Genomic DNA, 27,207 nt, shown 5'->3' on the forward strand with positions numbered 1-27,207 from the left:
GTTATTGACTAGGTAATCAACAACACTACGACAGTTCATAGTGCTTTCAGTGAAGAGTTCGATGACAAAATATGTGCTGGTCCTTGGGTCACTGATGGTCTTTGCCTTGTCAGAGGTTTTAGAAATGTTAAATTATGGGCCTGCGTCTAATTTGAAGTGTTGTGGCCTCCGGGAGCTGTGCAAGCGAGGAAAAGACCCAAGCAATGGAGATGGCCTCTTCATTTGCAGATTTTTCAGCCTTTTTTCGTACACAGATTAGCAGATAAAGACTTCATTATGTTTGATATCATCTAATAATATCAATTCCTCTGTTTACGCAACTAGTAATTCATGTCATCACCTGTATGTCTGCAAGGGATGTAACTAGGAGCTCCCTTGACAGGCTATGTGAAATCAATTCTGTTCTTAAGTAATATACACGTAGGTTGCTGCAGAATGGAAATTTCTGGTCTGCTGGTACATTTTTTATTCCAGCTCCTTGTGAGTTTTAGATGTCAAAGAAATATGAGGTGCTAGAATCTGACAAAGCTGAGTATTAAAAGCGCACTTTTCAGTTACTGCTGCAGCATTTGTATCTGAAACAGCTGGATTTCAAACAAAAATGTTTCCTCCAAACAAAGTAATTCCATCCCAGAAAGTCACTTGTCTTGTCATAAAAGTTTCCCAAAGTAGGATTTCTGGGGTAGCATAATGCTGTCTGGCTACTGGTTAAAGGTCACTCTGATTATGACTGACAGGATCTGCAAATCACCTTGTATACATGTGAGCTATTCCTGTAGATTCTGTGTCTTTCAAGCGTCACTTACAGCTTTTGCCTGTACCTATCCAACCTTGACTTTTCCAGATACAAATGGTCTACAGGTCTTAGTCTTTTCTACTTAATAAAGGTGTGATAGTCCTTAAGATTAGAAACAAGGAGCACTATTCTAAGTTTTAGAGGCAATATAGAGCAAACCTAGAAGGTTTTCCTTTAGAGGAAGACACCTGATAAACCTTTCAACCTACTGCCAGAATGGAATGTAAGTAGTTAGTCTGTTGATACTTAAGGTTACACAGTTTTCCTGGAGAGAAATATAAAAATAAGATATTGTCCTTCCTTAACCTTAAACATCTGGATGTAGTTTAGGGCACATGCTTCAAGGTCTAATAGTCTTGCCTTCTGTAATCTCCTTTCTGTAAGTGCTTAATGCAGTTGCTAAAGTCACTGTTGTGAATGGCTCTCAGATGACTGTATGGGTTTGCATAAAAGGATAACCTTATTGAAGCAGGTATGGTAGAAATGCCTGTAATTCTCAACCTGTCTTCTTTTGCAGCTGGAAGAGGGAGAATACTTTGCTAAAATGGTGATAGACCTAGGTGAGGATGCTGGAGAGTCCCTAGCAAAGGGTTACTTGGCACTGGGTCTGACATACAGTCTTCAAGCTACTGACGGTGAGTTATCCTGTTTGTCGAGTGTGTTGTATGGAACATCTGTTCTGATTCTTGGGTGCAAGCAGTGGGAAATTTATTGGAAACTGTGCCTTTAGTGATGGCTGGATTTAGAAAATAATCAGATTCCAAGACAAATGGGGTCTGTTCATTTCCTGAGAGAACTGTCCTCTATGGTAATAAAAGTGAAGTTTTTAAGTAAAGGAAGAAGCACAAATCATTGCTTGTTTATCTGACTGTATGCAGTGATTCTTGGTGTGATTCATTTGGGTATTTGTGATACATTTATTTCACATATTTGCACAACAAAAAATGGAACTTTCAATCTATTTTCGTATTTTTGTCACCCACTCATAAATCACATGAAGAAATGCGGTCCAAGAACTGGAGGCAGAAATGCCTGACTTTGGTTCCTGGCATGATACTTATTCCCTGCAGAGATTCAGCCCCTCTGTGATGTAGTTTCTTTCTCTGCTTAGAAGTAAACAAGATAAAAATATCTGTCTCATTGGTACATATGGATGTTGACGAGGTGCAAGTCACTGAAAGTAATAATTTAATTTTTTAATACTGATTTCTTGGTTTTTGTGTGATTAAACTGTGCTTCTGTAGAATTGGTGCTTGGTAGCCTGAAGGGCTGAAAGTCCTGGTGTTTGGGAGAGATCTGGATTTGACTTTCATAAGGCTGACAGCTGGGGACAGCCTTTCTTTCTCTGTGATTTCTAGCATAGGTAGAAGGCCTCCTAACATAGTTTCTTTAAATAAAGGCTGAGCTATTTTGTTTCCTAAGCCGTTTGGCAGTCCAAACCGCATGCTTTTCTGTCAGATGTGTTCCACATAAACAGATTGCTTTGGGCAAATGAGCCTGAAACAAAGCTAAAGTGGCAGTTTGTATGTTGTCATGGAAGTGCTCAGACCTTGCAAGTTACAGCAGAATTGTAAAAGGCATGTGATTGAGGAGGTGGCTTGTGCACTTCAGTAGTGCAGTATATGTTTTTTTCATCCAGTCATCAGTCAGCTCTTCTGAGAACAGCTTTCCAGCATGGAGGGAAACATGCATTGCTGCTTTCTGTAGTTCTCCACGTCTCTGACTCTGAATAGTTCCCCTTAACAAAGATAGTGTCAATAAATGTATGCCCTTCCTGATCTGAACTTGGCTTTCTTTTTTGTTTTGTTTTTAAATAATTTGTTAAACATTGAGTTTTGCTTAATAGCCTTAGCTCCTTAGGGCATTTTGCCTAGATTTTATATAAACTGTCCCTAAAGCTGTATGAGGTCCCAGAGACTGTTTTTAGAGATAGAAATGTTTTTGTATTAAGTTCATTACAATCTATTTATTATTCTCTATGTAGAGAAGAAGAGTTTTGAAGTATGGAGTTGTAGAGGTATATATTGTGGTCTGGCTCTAAAAATACTTTGGTAAAGCAAAGTGCAAATTGGAAACTCCTATGGAAGAGAAGTCTTCCAAGTGTAGAAGAGTTTATTTCAGATGTTATAGTAAGTCTTCTTTGTAACGTAAAATAAACAATCTTTGCAACAGTTGCCTTGCAATTTTGTCCTGACTAGTATGTGACTTTGTTGTGAAGCATTGGAATACCTGCCTTCTCATCCTTGTATCTCAACCATGTAGAACAATGGAGCCGCTTGTGCAGTTATTTAGGAAAAATCTAAAGCACGTATTTTCATCTTCAGGCTACATTTTATTAATTTCAATAAAATGGATCACATCCTTCAAAAACGTGGTATTCATGAATCCGTACAGCTTTTTATAGAAAACGTCAAATTTGCACCATTTGAGACATTTACAAACACAACAACAAAAGCACAACAAACTTGCTTTAGTGAGGAATCAAGAACAGAACACAATTAAAGGAAGGCAACTACTCTGCTATTAATCTTGCTTCATAGTCTTATATCACTGTGTTTATACTAGTTCATGGTGGTATCTGCAGACATTCCAAACATCTGTGTATATATATGATTTCCATAACTTCCCACTTGAGCTGATATTCAGTTAATCATCTTTTTCAGAGATACTCAACCAATTGTCTTATAAAGCTTACAGCAGTAACATAAAGCTGCCTTCCAAGCAAGGTTAGCTTTTCTCTCTTTAATATAATTTCAGTAAATATTTATCATCCTATGTGCCAAAGGCACTGAGGAGTTGTATTAGAGCCCTTCCTTTATGACCACTTCTTAGCAAGTGCATTTTGCAGAGATGAGAAGATAGAGTCCTACTGAATGATGATTTGGAGAACTCATGGGAGCATTCAATAGACTCATTTTACAACTATTAGATTTACTCCTGGATGAAATAAGATTTCCTGAAACTTGTGCTGGCCATAAGTATGTGGCTTCCAGTCCTTAATGTCTAATTACATGGTTTTTGAAAGAAGATTATGAAGTTGCTGAAAAATGTGTCCTCAGAGGAAGTCACTGACACTTTTGCCTCACTTTTAAAAGCATGTATCTCCTGTTCATGCAGAATGTCCATACATCTAAATTTTCTACATCTCTGTTCATTATTAGTGAACAAACACACCTTTTTTTTTTTTTTTTTTTTGCATCTGGAGATGATGATCAACACAATCATTAATTGTATTTTGGATGCTAAAACTGCATAGCTTGATGTATTAGTTGTCTTAACTCAAGGGAATGGTTTTGAATTGCACTGGTATGTGTGAAAGGATGCTTATTCATTTTTGTTTTAGTTTGGATCAGAAATATATTTTTGAAGTCCATCTTTCCACCCCACTTCTTAATGGTGAGATTTGCATAATAGAAGAGTGTTGGAAAACACAAACTAGATTATTTTCTCATAAAACTAATGTGCTGCAAAAATAGACCTGATTATGCTGCGGTTGTTTATGGTTTTTCAGTCCATGGTACATGGACAGTCTCAGTATATATTTAGCATTGATGCTGGCCCTCAGCATTAACTGTTTCATTCTATGCATTCCATGTTTCCTGTGCTGCACCTTCTTACCGTTTACCTTCTTCTCTTTTCGAATGTGACTTTACAGCTTAGTATTTTGGTATCAAAAGGTTGAAAAACCTGTTGATTTTTGGACAACCAAGAATAAATCTTAGGCTCCTAAGGTGATGTTTGAAATGTACTTTCTTACAGGAACATCTGCTAAAGTTTTATAAACTTAAAATCCCCTGTGCTCTCTCCCTTACTTTGATTAAACTCTGCTTTATTCTGCTTTTTATTTAAAATTGAAATAATAAGTGTTCTGTTGCCTTTTTGTTTGTAAAACTGTCACAACCATGTTTATAGTGGATACATTTGAGAAGATGTGACGAATTTGTTGGTGCCAGCAGCCCTGGAGAGGCATGCACAGCTTCAGATCTCTAGTCATGTTCATCTAGTTCTGTACTCGTAGTGAAAGATTTTCTTTGTCCGAAGTGAGAGGTTTTCTGTGAACTATACAAGTTGCAGAGACAGTGCCTTCTCACTATCTAAGGAAAAAAGTCTAATTCTGGTAGGAAGAGGGAAAGAGCACATATAAGGAGGGGCATGGGAGTAGGAGGGACTTGCACAGATTTTGTAAATTTGAGGCATAAATATTAATTGCTGAGTCATATCACCACTGTATTTATTCCTCTACTGTATATGTGTGCTATCTCTGATAAAGACCTAGCAGTATAGCAGAGAGGAGTGTTAGGAAGAACCTAAAAGACATGTTCCCAGTCTACTAACTATTTCAACGTACTGCTTCTCAGCTGGATGTGTAAAGGTACAGTGTTCTTCCAAAATGGCCTTCCAAATTCAGCTCATTTTTCTGCATTTTGCTTGAAAGTTTTTGCCATGTTGAGGTAATAGTGATCAATGGTGCAGCCTGTCTTGCAGCCATAGATTTAGTGTAGAGATGTACATTTTTCTATTTTGAAAGAGAGGGAAGAACTTAAGAATTGCTGTTAAGAGCTACCTCTTAACTGTATGTAGCCTTTGTACTTGAGATTGGTCACGAAGACTGACATTCACTCGAATACAACATTGGAACAGAGCCTCTGAATTGAGTTTTGAGCTCAGTTTTTGTTTAAAGTTAAAATCAAGTTGTGTTTCTACTCAACTTGTTCAGTCATCACTTCAGCTTTCGTTCTCTTGCATCTCTCCCAAAATCACTTAGTTGCCTTTTTATAGAAATGGAAAAAGTCAAATTTCAATTTGTTTGGCTAAATCAAACACTAATCTAGAGACAGAATATGCAATAGTGTGAGAAGTGGGACTTGCAGGTCCCACCTCATCAGTGCAGACTTAAAATTAACTGTAATTGTAGAGTAATCACATCATTTCCACAGCATATTAGTACTTCTACTTTCTAAGTTGAACAGCCATTCAACTTAGAAAACCCGAAAGATCTTAACAGCTTTTTCTTTTTGTGGTTATTTGGAAGGCAGATGTTAAATCACTTTCCATCTTCTTCATTGTGTAGTGTCTCTAGAACTACACTTATATAGGGAATACCATAGTTTCCATAAGAAACACAATGTGACATGTTTTTCTGAATGAATGTTTACAACTGTGATCAAATCCATTCTAGGGTCCCCTCAGGTATTTTTATGTGAATGTCAATCATGATTTTCTAAAATATTTTTCTGGAAGCTTTCCACCTTTGTTATTTTTCAGTATTTGGCAGTGGACTGGAATATTCAGTTTAAGCATATTGAGAGTGAAGTGTTTCCAGCTTTTTATAAATGCTGTGTTTTGCATGAAAGCACATTTCTTCAAATTTATTCTTTGAATTATGTATTTTTTTGTTCTTTTTTTTTTTTTTTTTTTTTTTACTATTTACAGTAGAATTTATGACACAAGCGATTTTTTATCTTTATGATTTAGGAAATCCTGAAGATTGCTGTTCCTTCCAAATAAAGCTGATGCTTAGAAGAGTTATTGAGAGGCATAGTAGTAAAAAAGGACCAATAACTACAACTACTTTGGAAAAATATTATTTTAATGTTTCACTTGCTATCATGTTGGATGATCTAAAGAAACTTTATACGTTTTTACAACTTGTAGAAGAGCACAACTCTTTACTTATATGAATATTTGATCTTTGGGGAGTTGTTGCTGAATTATTCACTATTTACTATCTTTCTTTTCTGCAGCTTACATTGGCTTGATATAGGAAGTGAAATATATTCATAGGTGAATGTTTGCTGATTGATTAACTACTTGTCTCTTTGTTGTACTGTTGATCAGCAGCTTCCAAATTCAGAACAGATAGCAGTTGTTTCTTGTTCTACATAAAATCTCAAAACTAAGATCGAGAGCAAGGCAGGCAGCCAGTGTACTTCTGAATTCTTTTGTTAGTTTTCCAGATATTCTGGATTTAAGAGAGCCCTGCTTCTCTGAGCTCTTCCAACTTTGATGATGATGGTTTTTTTTGTGGTACTCTGGTGTAACAGTGATTCTTCTCATTGAGAAGTGAGCCTAGTGGGTGGGATCTTTAGGCAATTAAATGCACCAAGGAGGGCATATGTGGCTCATGCCATATCTGAAGTAACCTGAAGGTTTGTCGTGGTCATAGGGAAATACTTGGTTTTCAAGGGATGTGACATGGAGTTGTAAATCTGCCTCCTAGTTTGTTTTGTTCCACCTGCAACATCCTCCTACATGAAGATGGTGTTGGTGGCATTCTGTATGTAAGTCAGAACACCCAGCTCGTTACTGCCGTTAATGTGTACGCTGGCCTGGCAGAGGTACTTTTACATTTATTGTATCTAGTTCGTGTACGTCTTCTGCTCCTTCCAGACACTTTTGGTGGCATATGTTAATAAAAATACGTCAAGGTTTCAGATAAAAGTGTTTGAAGGGTTTTTAATGGAAATAATTTGAGAATTTGAGTTAAAATCTGATTTTTGTGCTGTCCATTAAGAACAACTGGGCACATTTTCCAGCCGTGAGTACAGACACAGATTGCTGCAGTTTTCATGCTCTGATTTGAAATACTCTGTTCGTGTGTAGCTGTTTTTTATTGAATCTGAAACATTGAATTCAACTCTTAAATCACATTGTATATTGCCTTGTAGCTACTCTGAAGAGCACTCAGGATGAATACAACAAGAAAGCGCTTCGGACTTTGGAGCGGTGAGTAAGAATCCTACTGGTTCCTGCATTACGTAGTTCCTTCGATGAATCCAGAATAGGTTTTTTGTATGCTTTACTTTCTCTATGAGGTCACACTGTCTGAAATTTTACAAACACTTCCGTAAATTTCAGCAGTCACATGTCAAAAACATTCTTGTGGTGGTGAAATGCAGCAATTATTTGGTTGAATATCCAAGGTTAAGAGTACTTGTTCTACTTCTAAAAACACTGTGCAGCTGTTAGGGCAGTTAACATTTGTAAGCATAAATGCTTATGGATCTCAAATGGCAATTAAATGGAAGCTTATGAGGTCTAAGTCTTGGATTGAAGTATCAAATTCTGGCTTTGTTGTGGTCATAAATGCATTATAAAAAAGTGATGAAATGTTGAATTCTTTGATATATGTAATTACAGATGTAGCAAGTTGAGGACTTAAATGGATACTAGCTGTTATTCTGATGCTGATCAACATGTTTTTCCTACAGTGATTGCAAGGAACAAGTGGTAGTAGAAACTTACTTTTGCCAAACTGAAACAGAAAATATAATTCTGGATATTTAACCCATAAGAATCTGAAAGATTAAAAAGTATATATTTTAAAAGCCATTTATACAGTCACTATTTAGATCAGGAGTATATTTAAAGTCACAATAGTTCCCAGGCTCCAATGTAATACCTTCACTACTGCCCTATTTTTCTGTAATTGCAGTGCTGCAGTGCTTTTAAAGTGCATTTATTTTTATGCTTTGACCTTTCCCACTGGCTGTGACTTGTTTTCATGGTATCTTAACTCTAGCTAGGAAGCAGACAAGCTTCTAGTCAGAAATTAGGTACTCAGATTTCAGCCAACAGGAATGTTCTGACAGTAGCTACCAGTATCTTCCTATATGCCTGAGTTTGGTTTATTTTTCCTTGTTGTCTTTTTTTTCTCCTTGTTTTTCACATCTTTTTAAATTACTTCTAGAATTTCTCAGTCTGTGGTTTGCCTTATAGCCATCCTTAGTGGTGGCCTTTTCAGCTGGAAGTTTGAATCAAGTTTTTTTCTAATACATTCTGAGGAAACTTAATAGTAGTGTACCAACTTTCTCTCTTTTCAAAAGCATCATTAATCTCTTTGCCCGTGCACACGTGAACTTTGCTGTTATTTATTGTTGGAGAGGATATTGAAGATTTCACAGGAGTTGCTTGGAGAAGAGGTGGCTTTCCCTCTGTCAGCAATTTGGAGTAAAGCTGGATTCTATCTTGTGGATCTTTAATTTTTTTTTTAAAGGCAGTGGAAAGTAGGCCAACTCCAGCAGGTTTGTTCTTGCTCATAGGCCGAGGTGTCATTTGAGAAGTGGCTGCCATTAATATGGTGTGCAATTTATTTCCTGAAGCAACTCATAGAATCTCAGGGGTTGGAAGAGACTTCAAGAGATCGTTGAGTACAACCTCCCTCCCTGCTAAAGCCAGGTGCTCTACAATAGGTCACACAGGTAGGTGTCCAGATGGATCTTGAATATCTCTATAAAAGGAGACTCCACAGCCTCTCTGGGCAACCTCTTCTAGAGCTCTGTCACCCTTTCTATAAAGAAGTTCATCTGCATGTTGTATGGAACTTCCTACATTCGAGTTTCAGGTCATTACTCTTTGTCCTATCATTATATAGCACCAAGAGGAGCCTGTCTTCATCCATTTGCCTCCCACCTCCCTTTAGGTTTTTATAAACCTTTATCTGATTCCCCCTCCGTCTTCTTTTTTCCAGGCTAAACAGACCCAGGTTACTCAGTCTTTCTTCATACAGGAGATGCTCCAGGCCCTTGATCATCTTTGTGGCCCTCTGCTGGACTCCTTCTAGGAGATCTCTGTCTTTTTTGTTCTGGGGAGCCCAGAGCTGGACACAGTACTTCAGATGTTGGCCTCACCAGGGCAGAGTAGAAGGGAAGGATCACTTCCCTTGATCTGTTGGCCATGATCTTTTTAATTAACCCCAGGATTACCTTGGCTTTTTTGGCCACAAGGACACACTGCTGGCTCATGGCCAACCTGTTGTTCAGCAGTACACCCAGATCCTCTGCAGAGCTCCTCTCCAGCAGGTTATCCTGTGACCTGTATTGGTGCACGTGGTTATTCCTTCCCAGGTTCAAGACTCTACACTTGCTCTTGTTAAACCTCATCATAAAACTCATTGTTCCCTTCTCAGCTCTCCTGTCTGTCCAGGTCTTGTTGAATGGTAGCACAGCCTTCTGGTGTGTCAGCCACTCCTCCCAGCTTTGTATCATTGGCTTTCCTCTATTTGTGTTTCCAAATTCCTTGATTTTTATTTGTTTACTCTTGGCAAATGAGTAGTTTTGGCAGGGTTTCTAACCCATTAGCCTTGTCAGCTTGTCGTTTCTTTCTCAAAGACTTCTGACTGCGGTTGCATTGGGCAGTGCAGTGCAGGTGCAGGCCCTTTTGTCGTCCTGGAGCACCACTCATGAAAAGGTCAGGAATGTCACCTTGCTATGATGGATCTTCCTCTTCTCCATCTCTCGCATGTGCAATGGATTTACTCCATGACAGAGCCAGGAGTGAGCTCCTTGCGTCTGCAACTCACTCAACAGGGGGATAATCCACTGGTAACTGAGATGGGTTGCTGCGTGGCATAAGCCAGTGTCCAACGTTGCCACTAGATTAGGTGCCTGAAACTTTGTCTGGTACTTAGCCTGTTCAAGGGCTTCTCTGCAGAATGGTGAACTCAGGCTGCAGCTTCTTGCTGAACGTGGCTGGGAAAGGAACAGTTCTGCCCTGGCTGTCCATTCCTGCTTCTGGCCTTGTAAAGCCACCTTGGGTTCTGGAGATGCTGCTGTCTTCACTAGCCAGACACTTTCTGCAGTATGCACTATTGGTAGCCATTGACCAGAAAGTAATATCTGAGAAGGCCAAGCTGGTTTAATGGGAGAACCCTTAGCCCCAGGCATAAAGGCTTTGATTCTCAGCAAGGTTCAGCTTTTGCCATCAAACCCTCAACCCTCCCACAGTGTCTTCCTTTTCTGAATGAGGAGCATGCTGTCAACAGTTAGAAGAGGAGCTGTACAGTGGAGGATATTTTGTGTTTTGGCACTAGCTGATATCTTGGGCTTCTGATCCTGCTTGTAGTCAAAATAAGCAGAAATAATGATTACTTTTTGTTGCCAACCCAAACTTCTCCTATTGTTTGAAAAGTAGTAATACAGGAACAAGTTAGACAGCTGTCTCCCTTTACCTAAATTACTTAAAATAATGCCTTAAACATTTTCTGTTGTGAATTAAAACCAATTTTTCCATCAGATATGTAAGTTCCAAAACACTTAATGATGTTTAACGAATGAGCCTGTGAGTTATATAAACCCTGACAGTTGTATGTTTCACGTGTGTTCCTGTGAGCTTGGCTTATTCAGCATCAGTGTACTTTTTGTCAAGTTTCAGTATGCTATTCTGTTACTGGTATAGTTTTCTGTTAGACAGGACTGGGTTTTGTTCTGTTTGTGTATGAGTCATGACAAAGTAGTTCTGGAAAGTACAGTCTAACAGCCACTTTTCTTTTTGTGTTGTGTTCCTAAAGAGCACGGGAGTTGGACCGGCAGGATCACCAAATCATCCTCTACCTATCACTACAGCTGGCTCTTGTCAGACAGGTATGTGCAATAATTAGCAACCACTGGGGCATTAAGAATGTGGGAGGACAGTCAAACTGTACAATATCAAGCCATACTAAACAGGATCCATTCCTACCTTCACTGTAATCAGTAACAAACAGAATTTGTGTAAGATTTTTATTTTTTTTAAGGAGTAATTCCACAGTGCATGTGACCCAGGGGAATATCCTTCATTACCGTATGCTTTTAGCCCTGGGTGTTGCTGTTCCCACTCTGAGCAACTTAGTCTGGGTAGGGTGAGTGAGAGGTATTTGCTCTTGTTCCTTGGATATCATGCTGTGTCCTGCCACAGGCTGCTCTTGTTACTGCCTGCTTCTGTATCACAACCAGATCTCACGTTCTCAGCACTGGTAGCTGGTTTATTCCATACTTGGGCACATTCCACGTTAGACTTTGATGGTTGCTGGAGCTCTGCAGTGGGTGGGATTAGTTGGCATTTGAATGCTGCTGCAGGTGTTAGTTCATAAAAATCAAACTGATCAGTAGATACACTGCACTGACTTATTTCTCTGTCCCTTTTTAAAAGCCAAAGACTTTATATTAGGAGTCATCTCTATTTATTAAATGCTCTTCTAGTTTCCTTTTTTGGCAGGCTTTCTGGTTGCTGCAGTTTTATCTTCTTAGTCCAGAGTCAAACAGTTGGATCCTTCTTACTTTCCTGAGATAATTAGGGGAGCTGTGTGTTCATTAGGTTAAACTAATTGTTCCAGTAGAGCACACTCTTGATAATGTCACTTTTGTAACCCTTCAATAATGAGAGCGGTGTGTTGTGAGGAAGCTTGCAATAAAAAAGGATAATTAAAATGGCTTAATTTAACTTTGTCATCAGCCTACTGCCTGCTTTATGATGGAGTTTGCTCAGGGTCTTTGATTTAAAAATATCCAGTGACTCCTCTTTCTCCCACAGCTTCTGCCTCGTAGGAAGGTTGTCTGATTTGCTGCCCCTTTTGCTTCTTGCCTGGAGTAAAAGTATTACAGCTTTTCAACTGCTGTTGAGAATAACAATTCAAATATTCCAAGTAAAAGAGATTTTTGTGGTCATTTGTTCTTTCTTGTCTTTACTGGACTACTGAAATTTAACTCATAATCCTTTCTTTTTCTCCAGTTATAGCCTGTCTTTACACTGCTGTTTCATGTTCATCTTTTCATTATCCTTTTCCCCTCCTGTTCTTTCCTTCAATCTCCTGTCCTCATGTTCACTTTCTCTTTTGTCTTCCTCACCTGGATATTCTCATCCTTGACGTTTTGCCAGTTGCCCCTGCTACCCTAGATGTATGATCTAAGTGGGTTATGTAGTGTCAGCCTGAGCCCTGCTGTGCTACTCCTGTTTTTCTCCATCTAGTGAGATATAAATCTTTAACGCATGCTTGGAGAGAGGAGATACCTGTGATATCTTTATTTTTAGACTGCTGTAAAATATCCTACTCTTCTTTTGCCAGTATACTTAATGATAAACATTCGGTAATGCAATTTTAATATGCTTAATTATTTAAGGTATCTAATATATTATCTTTCTGATAAACTGAAAGATAAATGATACCTTTTATTTTGATAGATTACATTAACTATTAAATGTCAGAGTTAGGATTTCCATCAGGCTATTCTGCAGTACCATGCACAAGATAACACCTCAGAGTTATTCTCAGCAATTGTGGCCTTTTTGTTTCCATAGTTTCAATAAATGAGATACCTTACCCAAATGAAAAATATAGATATTAGCTTGCATAGATAAAAGAGCGTTTTCATGAAACAAAGAAAGGCAGATGACTGGTAGAGTGCCAAGTGAAGTTTGGGCAATTCATCTTCCTTGAAAGACTCTGAAATATTTTTAGTAGCAGTTATCTCTGTCAGAACTGGGCACATGAAAGGGGAAATGGAAAAGCATAAGCCTTCTTCCAAAACTGGATGAGAACATGGCAAGGAGAGTGGTTATAAAAAGTTTTCATGGAGTTGCTGCTGAAGACCAAAATGAAAGATGGTGTTATGCTTAATGTTCATGTTTGTGTGTATGACTGTCTTAAAGAACACCAGAGTAACTGAAAGGACTCCAATATTTCTCAGAGGATCTGGGTCAGCCCCAAGGCGTCTTAAAATTGATTTTTCAGCAAAATAGAGAAAAATTCCATCTTCTATGAGGAGAGTCTCATTTTGATTTTCTCCTGAAGTGGCAGTGCCATCACACTGAGGTTAGCAGGTGCTTGAGGTGGGTATCTCCAAGAACATGTCTGGATGATGGCCAGCCGGGCCAATATACAAGCCTGACTTGCAGCTCTGGGCTGCTGGTTCAGCTGCTTCTCCTGTTTCTGCAGTAACAGCATTTGGATCAGTACAGACAAGGTAGCCTGAAGATTTTAAAGCTCACTGATTGTAATGCCTTGCCTTGTTTTTTTAGAAGGCCAGTTTCTATGGAAATGGCTCTAGAGAGTCAGAGCTCTTGTTAATTTTAAGTACTGATTCCATTCTCCTTTTGGGGATGATGTTGTTTTTGACCTCAAATGCCATGTAAATCAGTACTGGATACATAAAAACAACACATGGGTTTTGATATCATTTTAATATCTGATTTGACCTTTCTTTGCATGAAAATAGGAAGCCAAAGACAGCCGGGGCCAGCAGCTGAGAATTAGAGGTCTCACTTATCAATTTCATCTGTGGACTGCCAGCAGACCTGAAGTTTCAAGTGGCAATATCCAGAAAACACCTACTGCCTTCCTTCCAGTATATAAAAATAAGGAGCAGGAGTTAGGAATAGCAAAGAAAACATTTCAGCTGTTTTCTCTGCAGTTTTTATTCTGGTTTGAGGAAGGCGAGTGTGTTAGCTTTTCTTTGCCCCAGGAGAGGAACTCTGTTTCCATTCAGTACTGCTAATGGGAATAGCTCTGTTCTCTGTTTCTCCCAGACCTCCTCTACTGAGGAGCAACATGCAGCTTTTCTGTTGAGGGTTTGATTTTTTCCAGTGATGATAAACAACTTGCACTGAGAATTAAGTAATAAAATAGCTCACAGATTTGTTCGTGCTTGCTTTCTGGTGGTTTGCAGCAGATCTGTTTTGAGCAGACATTCTTCACAGTCATTGGAGCTTTATCTTTTCTATAATCTTTGTGCTATAAAGACAGAAGGGATAGTTTTAGTGGTTAATTAACTGCAACTCACAACTGATATGAAAATGTAAGGCCTGAAAACTCATTTGGATCAAATGCTTCCAAGATCCCATTTGATTTAGCACTCTACGTAAGTGCATTCTACCATTGTGTAATTGTAGAAAAACACTCATTCTGTTTTCCTTTTTATACCTGCAATTATAACATCCCAAGGTTTTTCAGGAAGCATGTAGTTTTATGAAAATATAGGCTATCATAAGGGGCTGTCTAAACAATCCACATTATTTTGGTAGTGCCTCAGGATGCAGTTTCTGGCTTACTGTGGTATTTTTGCTTCTTGCTCAATGTGATCTGAGTATACCTGTGTGCCATGCAGAGTAGATGTGGTGTATCTATTAACAGAATGACGAATCAGAGAAGGGCAGCCTGGTCTAATTGCTGGCCCCACTTGGACTTGTGGTCCAGCTGAAATAGGATTACTTTGAGGCATAGCACTTGTGGGGAATTTAAACTGGCAGCATACCTCTGAGTTTCAGAGTACCATCTGTGCTGCCAGCTTCCATCTTTCTCATATTACGCAGTTACTTAAATAAATAAGCTTTGGCTTCTTCAATAGATCAATGATCTCTACTTTTCAAAAGAGGTTTGTGTTTGCTGCTGCCAAATATCTTGTTTTTATTATTCTAGAAATTCAGTTTGAAATTTGTTGCATCTGTTCTGTTGAAAGGTGCTCTTTTGTGAAATACTTTCTGTAGCTGAGAAGAATCTCCTGATGTTATTAAAGGGTATTTTTTCTAATGTGTTTTGTCCACTGCAGCAGAACTGTAGATGTTTGTAGGTGTTACAGCACTTAGGATTTTTGGGGGACTCGAGTTAAAACAATCAGGTGACAGGAAGCATGATGTCCAAAACCTGCCATTCCCTAGAACTCTGATGGTACTAGACTGAAAAATTGTCTTCCACCACTGAAATGAGATGTTAACATTGCAAACTCTCGTTCAGAACAGGGAATATTATTTTAGATTACATCCCTTTCAACGGCATATGACTGCCTGTTTAACTGACAGATTTGCTAAGAGTTGTAAGACCACAGTTGACTTTTGTGCTGCTTAAGTAACTTTTTTGTACATTCACATGCAAATAAAGTTGAGTATTGTTACATTTCTAAGGTCCCTCATCAGTGAAACTAGATCACTGGTGTACCTCCTGAAGTCCTTCGTAGACTGGCAGACCTGGACCCACAACAGTCTCATGTCTGTTGTCCTGCTTCAGAGTTCTTTTGTCATTGATAGTGTTTTTACATAGTAATGAAGAAGTATCCTAGGAAGCTGCTGTAGGAGCATTGAGGATTTCAGTCAGTATTTTTATTTTAGCTTTGCAGTAGGCTTTATTAACACAAGACAAACAGCAGTTCATTAATGCTAAGAACTAAGTCATATATCCAAACCTGAACCTAGGCCAGGACACTCATCAGTGAGCCAGATACCAGTTTGGAGTTATGTCTGTGGATCAGTCTATCACTTATCTCCAGGCTTGCATGAAATCACCACTAATGCTGTAGCTGAGTACTTTGGCTTTCTTAAGCTCAGTATGAGGGAAAAGCCATTTGGACATTAGCATGAAGTGACAAAATGCAGCTAAGGTCTGTAATACTGTCACACTGCTGAAATGCCCATCCTAGAAAGCAAAGTTGAGAGTTGTGCCTTTGTAGGGGATTTTTACAGTGTAGAAGTACCATGGTTTCATTGGATCTGGACTGCTGCTCCTGCTTATAAGCAGTAATTTGGTAATGCTGCAGACTTTTTGCTGGAATGTGTGGGTTTTCTCAAGCAATGCAGCCTGTTAATTTTGGCAAACTGTTCAGATAGTAGAACTCTTCCTCATAAGATGCCTGAATAAGATTTCTGATGACTATATTTGCGTTATCTTTGGGAAAGAGATACCATGAAGGACTGAAGGAGAAATATGTTTTCTTTTTATGTTTCCCCATTTCCTCCCAGATTTCTGATGCTATGGAACATCTTCAGGAAGCACTACAACTGTGCAAAGATGACATGAATTCACTACATCTCCTAGCCCTCCTCCTTTCAGCTCAGAAGCACTATCAGCATGCACTGGAAGTTATCAACATGGCTGTTGTTGAATACCCAGAAAGCTTTAGGTAAGAGTTAGTGTACGATCTCTTATGTGACATCAGGAATGATCTGCTTACTAGCTCTGTTCTTCTTTCTTATGCATCAGAAACCTGTTACATCGGGTCTGCTACAATTATGTTACTCTGCATGTAGGTGTACTATAAGACTAAAATGTCTGAGGTTCAGTGTATTTTTGTGCGTGCTTATGTTCATAGTCTTTATAACTAATCCTTGTGCTTGATTGCTTTTCCACTGTCTGTCTCTCCATATTGTGCTCATGGGTGTTTTCTCCCACATACATCCCTGTACGTTTTTGTATGTCATTTTTTACATGTGGAGGAATGAGTGTGAGACACCTATGATGATGTTAGTTTATATCAAGAATTGTTTTGTAATTTGGCAATCTTGCTGGTTAAAGAGGAAACATTGTTCATGTATTGACCATTGGTTTGATTTTCATGTATGACACAATTTGCTGCAGTAGCACAACTGGGGAAAAAGAACAGTTGAATGTCATAAACAGTATTAATGTGTAGGTGAAAAGATGGTTTGGCTGCCTAAAACCAGGTTTCAACCAGCACACATTTTCTGGAGCAAAAATTTTCCACTGTTTCCACTACAGACACTCAAAAGACTGCTAAAGCAGTGGTGGATGAGGAAGAAGAAACCTGTTCTATGATGAACAGAGTATTTGCCATGTGATATGAAGCAACTAATTCATCAAATCTGGGATCCTTTCTCTAGCACTTGTAATTTGTGTTTCGGGAGGAGGCCAGAACAAAGAAAACATGCTGTGTAAAGTCATCTTGAAGGGCTGCTGGGTAGGCTGCTTTATGATGTCTGGCAGTCTGATTTCTTTGAAGCAGGAAATATCTCCTCTGCTTCTCAGTGCCAATCTTCATGGAAAAAACTTGCAAGAAATAGCAGAATGGTTTGTTTCTGTGAGAAGTGAGGCAATGAAAACCACAGGTTTATACTTACTCTTAGATGCAGACTTGCTAGAAGCATGATCTTGAAATAACCCCTTTTTGCGTATTGCATGAGCTGTTTTATGTAACACTGCTGGCAAAGGGGCTCATTTACAGGTGTGCTGGGGTGTAGGAGCAGGGCTGGCTTCATACTTATCCTCTCTTATCTTTCTCTAAACCCACCAACTGATGAGTGAGAGAATGGAGAAAATGTTGGAGTTGCAAGAAGGAAAAATATAAAGAAAAAAAAAAGCATTTATAAAAATTTAAAAAGAACAGGAATTCTAGAGAATGGGGAAGAAAAGAATAATAGAATGCATGTACAGTTTTGACCAAATATTGCAACTGTTTCAGACTTTGAAAAAGAGTCTAAGTGCAGCTTATGATAGGAGAGCTCTACTGCTTTGTGAAACTTTGTAGGGAGAGAGACCTGATGCTATTATGTAGATCTAGTTGTTACTGCCTTGAAGGAAAATTGTGGTAAGTTGAACTACTGCATGGAGTAACTACAGATCACCTCACATAATTTGTACAGGCAAGTTCTACTGCATTATTTTAAAGCTGTATTTAAAAGTAGTTGAATATTCTTCCCAGTTCTCAATGATGTGAACCAGGCAACTGTGTAATCTGGGGCCTGAGGGTTCCTTTACTAATGACAACTCTTTTTGGGAGCATAGTTTGATTACATGTACCAGTATATCAATAAAGGAAAACAAAAGCTGCTTTAAGGGACCTTAGAAGCACTATACATGGCAAAACATGGAAGTATTACCTGTATTTATATCCTAAACAAAAGAGAGAATAATGCATAAAAGTTAAGTTCTCGGCTTGCCCAAACTGCAAACATCTACTGTTTCCTTGGTCTTTTGCTGTATATATTTAAGATGACTTTACTTCTGTTTTTTTTGTTTGTTTGTTTGTTTCCACATTACATTGTTTCATAATGTATTTTAAAGAAATAATAATTCAGAATCTCATACTTGGTTAGTGTGGATTGCTGAGCTAAAAAATGAAACGTCCTTTGGTGTGAGCCCCATAAGACTGACCCAAATGTGTCTAGAAGTGCCCCTTGTTGGAGTGCTTAAACTTACACATTTTCTTGACAGTTAGTGCTCTGTATGGTAAATAGTGAGCAGAGATACAAAAGCTGAACCTTGAAAACAGTGAGGGATAAATTGAATGTTTTGGATCTAGCTAACATCTAACATCTGAATATCCAAAAGCACAAGAAAAATGTACTTGGGAAGAGCACTATTGCTTGAAAAACTGCATGTTGTAACAAGTGCATTACATTACAGTCAGCAAATGACTGAATTTGAGCACTTGAATGTACCTTCAAGCAAAAGATCAGATAGAGGAAGAATAAGAGCTACCTAGGTTGGAAACATTGTGAGGTGGAGTGAACCAAAATACATACACTGCTATGTGTGTCATATTTGTCATTGCTGAAAAAGACAGAGATAATAGCAGTGTTCACGTGGGAGTTTTCTCCTGAAAAATGGCTGATTCTTAGAGAAGCAAAGCATCTAGGCAAAAGCCTTATGTTTTTATATCCTGCTGATGCTGCTATGCTTTTAAAATAAGTCAATGAATGCAATACCACCACTTTTCAAGCATCTTTAGGAGGGAAGAATCCTGCTAGATTCAGGTATTTGTCCCATATAGGTCAATGATGCTGATTATAAGCCTTTTTTAAGATGAATTCCTTTGATTATTTTCCAACTCAGAGGTCAGTGTTTCACATGGGATCAGGTGAGGTCACTTCCCTTGGCTTGTCTTAAGGACTGATCTTTTATCTGGAAGAACTAATGTTAGCGAGCATCCCTCATGTCCTTCAGATGATCTACATAAAATAAAGCATTGTTTATTTAGAAAGAAAGAATTTCCATTTTTAAGCCTGTATTCATATCTTACAAAATGTTCCATGCAGAAGTCTCATAGGTCTGGTATCCTGTGGAAGCTACCACAAAGACTGGATGACATGTTTTTATCTTCAGATAGCAATATTTTGTCCTTCCTGTTTTACTCATGTAAAATTGGTTTTGTCATTCTGACTCTCCCACTCTTCCAGAGTCTGGTTTGTTCTTTGGTCATCTTTTAACTCTATTTGGTTAGCTCCCAGCACTGGAAAAGAAAACAATTGTTAGAAAGCTGGAGATAGGCTTATCAGTTTTACAGATACTCTATTGCTCTGTAATTACTCCTGAACTGCTCATCAAAACCTTTTCTGTTGTTTGCCTACTTGATTTTCCCTCCTGCTTGGAACCCTATGCTACAATCTTAGGGCATAACTTCCAGGAATTTCTAGTCTCTGCCTGCCGTGACAGTACATGTTTTGTTAAATGATCCCATCTTCATAGCAGTTGTGCATCTGACACCTGAGTTGTAATGCTTTTCAGTTAATAGTCTCTAATATTCCTTTTCTCCCTAAGCTATAAGACACTGTTATGTTGCTGTCCCTCATTATAAAGGGAAATATCACAGAACTATGCAAAAAGAGGCAGGTGGGTTGCAGTTTAAGAGCAATACAGCTGTCAATTGCATATGCTTTTGTTCTGTCAAGGTACTTGATACTACAGAAGCAATTACTATATGTGTAGTGAAAAACACTCTGAAGCCAAGAGATATTAAATATGTATCCTGGATGCTACCAATAAAAAGGAAGTAAATTTTGCAAGAAGAATTGCTAGAGATGGTGTTATAGCAGAAAACATTTGATTGTTGTTTTGGAGGGAAGGTTTTGTTTATTGTGGTTAGCCTTCAAAATACAGTCTTCTTCTAGATTGTAAGTGGTCTACTGGCAGCAAATGTCCTTTTGTCTTCATCGCTACTGCACTGATTTCATTAAGGACATGTAAAGTAATCTTCTGGCAAGATTTATTTGTCATAGTCTGTTGCAGACCTACTGTTGAGAGAACAATTATGTGGTATATAAGTGATGTCATTGACCAGGTGGTTTTGCTCACTGCAAAACAAACAAACAAAGCCAACAACATACAATCAGGATATAAAAATGCATTATTAATGTGTCATCTCTAGTTTTTCTATTACTTCTAAGGCTGTGTGTTTTATGTTCAAAACAAGTTATGTTTGCTTCAGGTAACATCTTTAGGGGCACAGGTGGAGTACTACAACTACAAACCATAATTTAGAACTGTCTTTTTGCCTTTAATCTTCATGGAGAGTAAGGAGTCAATTGTCCCTAAGTTGCTGGTTTGCAAATCTTTGTGTTATACATAGTCTGTATTACAGTTTTCATGTCAGCATAGTTATAGCCCCTTCTCTACTATCTGTGCTGTAGAAAAGTTTTACCACTTTCTAATGAAAGTGGTGGTGGCCTCACTTAGCTATCGATATATGGCCTTAGAGAATCAGATCATCATGTTTATATGACTCCAGCTCGTCATTATGCAAGAGGCAGCGAAGCCTGGCACGTCTTGTGGGCAATCATGGTGATAAAAACAGCTTGTTAAAATTCTCAGAATATTGCATTGTATTCTGAACTCCTCAAGGGCACAAGGCCTGAGGATCTCAAGCAGCAATAAATTATTATTTTTTCTATAGCATCAAATCACATTACACAAGTCTTAGAATATGCAAAACTCCTGAGGGTGGAGCTTTGTAAATTCTCGTAGTGGTGTGTTGGCACCACGGTTCATGAGAGTGACCCACAAATGTTTTTATCTCTGTATTGATGCCTTAGATGACAGTAAAGAAGTATGTACTTGGAATGATGTGACCAGTCTGTTCTACAAGAGTGCAAAACATTTTAGGCTTCTATGACTCACTTAAACGAAAAGGAGATATATCAGAAGTGTTGTTTTGAGTTGAGTTTTTGCAGTACAAACCACTAACATATGCTTTTGTTGGCTTATTAGGATCTGTTATTGTTTTCATAAAATTAACATTTAAAAAAACAAGTGATACATTGAAATAATTATGACTGTACTCTGGGGAACTGGTAACGATAGTGCCAAATATATGAAGGAAAATCTTGAAGCTAGTCTCCTGGCACTTATTAATGATAACACAGATACTTAAAGCTAAAAGAATTTTAGAACTAAGAATCTAGTGTTTTTTTGGTTTTTTTTTTTCCATTTTGAATTTATCTCCACACTTTTAGCTTGTTTTGATTTGGTTTTTTGCCCTGGATAATTTTCTTGTCCTGGATGAGGAGGAAACAGAAAGCACTCTTGTGTTTAGCCAAGGTCAGATTCCCCTTCTGGTGGGCTTTAAAAAAATATATGCACCCCAGCTATTTTTTTTCCTTCCACCTGAGTAAACAGTTGCTGTCATAGTTCATTTAAGACCTTTGTAGAGAACAACAAAGTTTCCAAATACTGGTTTTCGCATTGGAGAAGTAATGCAAGTTCTGCAAATAAGTTGGCATCACTCATGCAGGAATATGATTTGAGGCAGCATCCACAAGGTTCTGTACTTATTTATTTGTGTAGAAGAAAGAAATTCCATAAGGAAATGTCAATAACTTTATGGTTTAGATTTCAAGCTCAGGTTTTGTGGGTTTCCTGTTGATTTCTGCTGTGTGCTTGTTCTTAACATTGTGTTTGAGGCTTAGTGACTGCAGATAAGCTAGAGGAAAATGAAACCTTTGAACCACTCTGTGATAGTAATAACTGTCAAACTTACTCATGGATCTTAAAATTTGTGCTTCTTTGAAGGGTAAGGCCTTAACAGAATAGATTTTGACCACTCAGCACAGCTGCTTTTGGAAAAAGCAAAATGTCAGTTCTGTATTCATCTATTCACAATTAATTTATTTCCGTTAGTTTCTTATCTAAATAGAGATGGATGTTTTTCAGTTCCCGCTGGATCACTTTGGTGCATTGTATATTCTGCCCTATCAGTTCCTGCCCCCGCACACATTTCTCCCTGCTAAATGTCATTTTCTTTTGAATGGCTGTAGGGTGTTCTGCTTTATATTCAAAGAATGTGTTTAGGAGCCCTGACTGTCTATGATGAATGCCAGAGTATATTGCAAAATAGCACATTATGTTGATTGGCAGCAGTGAGTGAGGTTGCCAGCAGGAAGTCTGCTGGCAAGAGTTTGGCTATAGTGCATGCACACTTGGGATGTCCAGGACAGGGAGGCTCTTGGTGATTGGGATCAGTGTTTCTGCTAGGCTCTTTTGTGAACCTCAGAGACAAACCTGAGCAATGGCAGAATGAGGACCTGAGGCATTCTTGCTGCTTCGAAATGAGACAGAGAAACAAGGGAGGATGGTAATGACTGCACAGAAAGCCCAGCTTCAGAATTACCTGCTGCCAGGCTACATGGGGAGGCTTCAAAGATGTCATCATTTAATAGCAGCTTCAGATATCACTTTCTGCTGACATCCCAGTGACAACCTTTCTGAACTAAATACTTTTGAGGCTGTTCAATTATATACATGAAGGAGAGAGCAAGATGCCCTTGCTTGTCTATTTTTCATCTTTGTGCATATGGTGAAGGTGAAGGAAAAGGCGAAAGAAAGTATGTTGTCAAACATACAGATCTGATCATCTGAAATTTCTTCTTGGGGTTCCCCAAAGCCAATCACCACAGGTATGAAGGAAGAGGTGTTGGTTTTCTTTTTCTTACCAGACAGTTCTATTTTTACTAAAACGTTTGAGAATGGAGGGGTGAACAGGAGTTGCATTTTTAGGTTGGGAGTTTTTTTTCAGAACAGGGAACATTGTCTTTATTAGTGTTCACTGAGAATGACTGTTGCTGGAAAGCACAGGTGTTCTAGTACATAAAGGCATGGGTGTTATACTTAGCAAACTGCTCTTTGGTGTAATAAATGACTTTCCAAGAAGTTCGCAATTCAGTCAGGCTGTGTTTTCTTACAGATGAGTGTTATGCTCTGATCACTCAGTGAAAGGGTTTGTTTCATAACCAGCTGGAAATTCCAGACTTGAGTGATTTCTACTGTAAGGTTCTAGGAGTATTAATCTAATGAGAGAAGCACAAAATAGTTTGATTTTTATTATTTTCTGTGAAAAGAAGAGGGAAGGAAAAGTATTCAGACTTTCCAAAGAACTCATCAGGGAACAGAAACTAAGCATAGCAATTTTTCAGTCACAATGTTTTTTTTGTCTTCAGAAAACAGAGAAAGCCCTTGCTCCTCTCTCTCAGAGTCTCTGGTAATAATTGCTTCTTAAGTGGTAAGTCTGCTTCTGTTGCCAATATCATTAATGTCTGCAGAAACCAGTATGTAAACAGACCCGGTCATATTATTCAATATCAGTCCATATTCATGTTACTTAATATTTTAGACTCCTTTAGTAAAGAGGGCAATGAATGGAGACACTATAATGGAGAGACAGATACTACTGCAGCGTAACAGTTCTTCATTACCATCTTACCTTTAAAAATGTACAGATATATTCCTTTTTTTTATGCAAACGTTTTACCAAAAAAATCTCAAACCAACAGATAGTATGAGTCATTTTAATCTTTGCCTTATTCATTTGTGCCTTAGCTTGAAGTTTTCTATTATGTATGTAGTTCAGGAGTAAATTTGTCTTATGACCATATTTTTGGAGGAAGGGCAAATATGAGGATGGAGAGCTAGGTGATCTAATCCAGTGTCATTAGCAGAATTCTTGCTACATATTTTCCCCTGGAAATATGAACTGCTGGAAGTCTTACAGGCTGAGAAATGAATGCAATGACCTCTACTCCATATGTCTTTATCAGCTGGAGATGAAGCAGGAGGCTGGTAACTAGCACCTCAAATGAGGATTGTAGCAGTAAGAAGTTGCAGTGAAATTAATAGTGAAAGGACTCCTGGAAATTTTTTTTTTCCTCTGGAATCCGACCACGTGAACACTTGCAATGATTTGAAGTTATTTGGTAGTTTTTCTTGCATTTTCTCAGAACAAAGACACTGTCTTTCAGATGTTGGTAGAGCATACTGTGAAGTAGGGTTCTGAGCCCAGCTGAGAATATAGCACGCCTCTGCAATGCATATGATGAGTAGAAGAGACAGCTAGTTGTTCCTTCCACAGGCAAGCAAGGGAGCTGTATGACCAATTAAAGGAGAAAGCCATGCCTCTCACCCTGTGAATTTACCCAAACAGTTGTTTCATCCTGTTCAAGAATTAGAAATTTGCTGTATTGGAATGTGGAACAGAAAAAGAAAGAAACAAACAAACATTAGTTTGGCTCAATACATTTGTTTAAATGGGAAAAACAGTAAAGTAGAAATGATGCAACTCAACCCTCCCTGGATTATTTGCAGAAGTGTTTGGAGAGGTTGCTTTGACCCTGGGTGGTTAAAATGGCACTTGAGAAGAATATGTGCCATCTGACCTACTCCAGGTGTGCATACCTGGTGCCCTGACCTACAAGGAGGGTGCTCCCTGCCAAATTATTCTGCAAAAAATATATGCACCAGTTGCAAGACTGTCTTATAAACAGCTGTTGTGTGCACAGGATATCTGCGGTGCTACTTCCCACAGGGATCTGCCAGCAGTCCAGCTCCTCAGGGCACTGCTGGCAGAGCCACTGTGGGGACATGGGCCTATTAGGGCCATCTGCCCAGCTGTTTGCTTTTTCAGCCTGGATTCTTGTGGAGTCTGTAGGCTGCTCTTAGCATCTTTTTGACATTGACAGTGACTACAAGTTAGATGAGCAAAGCGGTCACTGGTAACCAGGGCAAGGTAGCAGATAAGAAAAATGCTGGAGGTTCTCCCAGGTAACACAAACCAAATATGTGCTAGTGCACAGAGGAGTACCCGGGGCTTAAAGCTTCTTGCAAACACTCGCACTCTGTGAAGCCTCACCTCAAGCACTGTGCAGTTTTGGGCCCCACAGTATAAGAGTAATAACACCTCCACAGGACGACCACAAATGTTTCAGCAGGCGAGATGAATGAGGAGGGGCTGAGGTCCCTGGGTTTGCTCAGCCTCTCAGAAGAGCTTAGGGGAGGCTCATGGCAGCATACAGCTCCTCACAGGATGTGGTCAGGCAGTACTGAGCTCTGCTCTCTGGTGACAGCAAAAGGACCTGAGGGAATGGCATGGAGCTGTTTCAGGGGAGGAGAAGCTGGGGGTTAGGGAAAGAAAAGTAATGCTCCAGAGGGTGATGGGTATGGAATACGCGACCCAGGGCAGTAGTCACAGCCTTGAGCTGCCAGAATTCAAGGAACAGTTTAACAGTGCTCTCAGACCTAGGATTTGGGTGTCAGGTGGTGCTGTGTGGAGCCAGGGGTTGCACTTGAGGGTCTTTGTGGGTTCCTTCCAACTCAAGTTATTCTGAGTCTATGCTATGTTAAAAACAAAACAAAGCCACCTCAGTAAACCACTGGTGAGTGGGGACAGTGTTCACTTGAGATGGCGCCACCAACCAGCTGTGCTGATCTCACTCTTGAGGGGACTTATGATCAGTGTGGGAGGACTTTAATCTGTGCTTTTCCTACACCTCCAGAAGGATGTGTTTCTGTGATGAAGAGTGATCACACTCCCTCTGCTTTCTTGGAGCTGTGGCTCTCTTGTGTGAAAAGGCTTGTTCAGAGCTGTGCACTCTCATACTGGGAATTTATTGCTTGGACAGGATGGGTTGGTTTGTTTTTTTTTGCATCAGGACTCATTCACATTAAGCTGTGCATTGGAGTCAGGATATATATACTGAATTTCAGTCAGAAGTTCTGAAACTAAACTAGATGGTACATTTTCCTGTTCCTCTAGTGCTAAAGCAGATGGAAGTGCTTGGAATCTCCCTAGTTGCCAAAAATATAAACTACAGCAAGAGGCTGTACATTGTCAGTTTGGAAATGCCAACTGGAAACGGGTTTCATTTTTAAGTCCACTTGAGGAAAAAATGGAGGGGGAGGGGTCAATGTGTGTGCTCTTTTCAACCTTCACACTGGACAGTTTTCTACTTGTAAGATCAGATGTTTTCTGTACCTAGTGTAAATTGGCAAGGAGCATAGAGGAGGAAAGTTGAAGCCTGTTCTGCCAGCTACCCTGGGGCTATGTTACTTCCTTCTCAGTGGCAACCAACAATTACCTGCTACTTCCCTGGTCACCTACAGATGTCAGAAGTTTGCATACTGGGGGCATGGTCCAGTGCCATAATAACTGTGGGAAAGAGGAAGGAAGATCCTGTAGGGATCCATATCTGTCTCTGTATGTTCTGTGGATGCTATATGTAATACTGCAAGGTAGGAAAACTTGCATCTGAAAACTTTTGATGTTAGAGAATCGTAGGCTTTGGAAGGGACCTCTGAGATCATCTTTTCCAGTTGCCTGTTAAAGCACTTCTCTACAGCTGATTGCGTGGGAAATGTCCAGGTGGGTTTTGAGTATCTCTGGAGAAGGAGACTTCACAGCCTCTCTGGGCAGCTTGTTCCAGTGCTTTATCACCCTAAAGGTAAAGAAGTTTTTCCTCGTGTTCGAATGTAGTTTCCTGTGGTCCAGTTTGTTCCTGTTACCCCCTATCCTCTCACTGGGGACCACTGAAAGGAGCCTGGCCCCATCCACTTGATGTAGACTCTTTAGATTTTTGTAAGCATTGATAAGATCCCCTCTCGGTCTTCTTTTTTTCCAGACTCAGCAGTCCCTCAGTCTTTCCTCGTAAATTAGGTGCTCCAGGACTTAATCATTTTTGTAACTCTAAAAACATGTTGTTCTCTCCGTGTCACCACAGACACTGTATTCTTTGGGTTTTCTGGCCTTAATTTGTGCCACATATCTATACTGGTTTTGAGCAAATCTCACTTACATTTCTTACAACACTTTTTTTTTTTTCTTGCAGACGCAAATCACATTTGTATCAAATCTTCATTGTTTTAAAAAGGATTGAATTGCTATAGAATGGAA

The 27,207-nt window shown here is 39.1% G+C and overlaps 1 protein-coding gene across 4 annotated transcripts in view; it reads left to right on the plus strand.

The window, feature by feature from the left end:
• The window catches only part of TTC7A (tetratricopeptide repeat domain 7A), a 158,911-nt gene that overhangs the window by 58,095 nt on the left and 73,609 nt on the right, over positions 1-27,207 (plus strand). For all 4 annotated transcript variants that reach the window (XM_065754827.1, XM_065754837.1, XM_065754846.1 and 1 more), the window contains 4 exons: positions 1,314-1,431; positions 7,465-7,522; positions 11,085-11,157; positions 16,280-16,440. In XM_065754827.1, the coding sequence (XP_065610899.1) occupies positions 1,314-1,431; positions 7,465-7,522; positions 11,085-11,157; positions 16,280-16,440 (410 nt within the window). The remainder of the gene's footprint in view (positions 1-1,313; positions 1,432-7,464; positions 7,523-11,084; positions 11,158-16,279; positions 16,441-27,207) is intronic.

The sequence above is a fragment of the Cyrtonyx montezumae genome, unplaced genomic scaffold (assembly GCF_038088225.1).
Source record: "Cyrtonyx montezumae isolate F1298 unplaced genomic scaffold, pur_monq_1.0 scaffold_0, whole genome shotgun sequence".
Taxonomy (NCBI): Eukaryota; Metazoa; Chordata; class Aves; order Galliformes; family Odontophoridae; genus Cyrtonyx; species Cyrtonyx montezumae.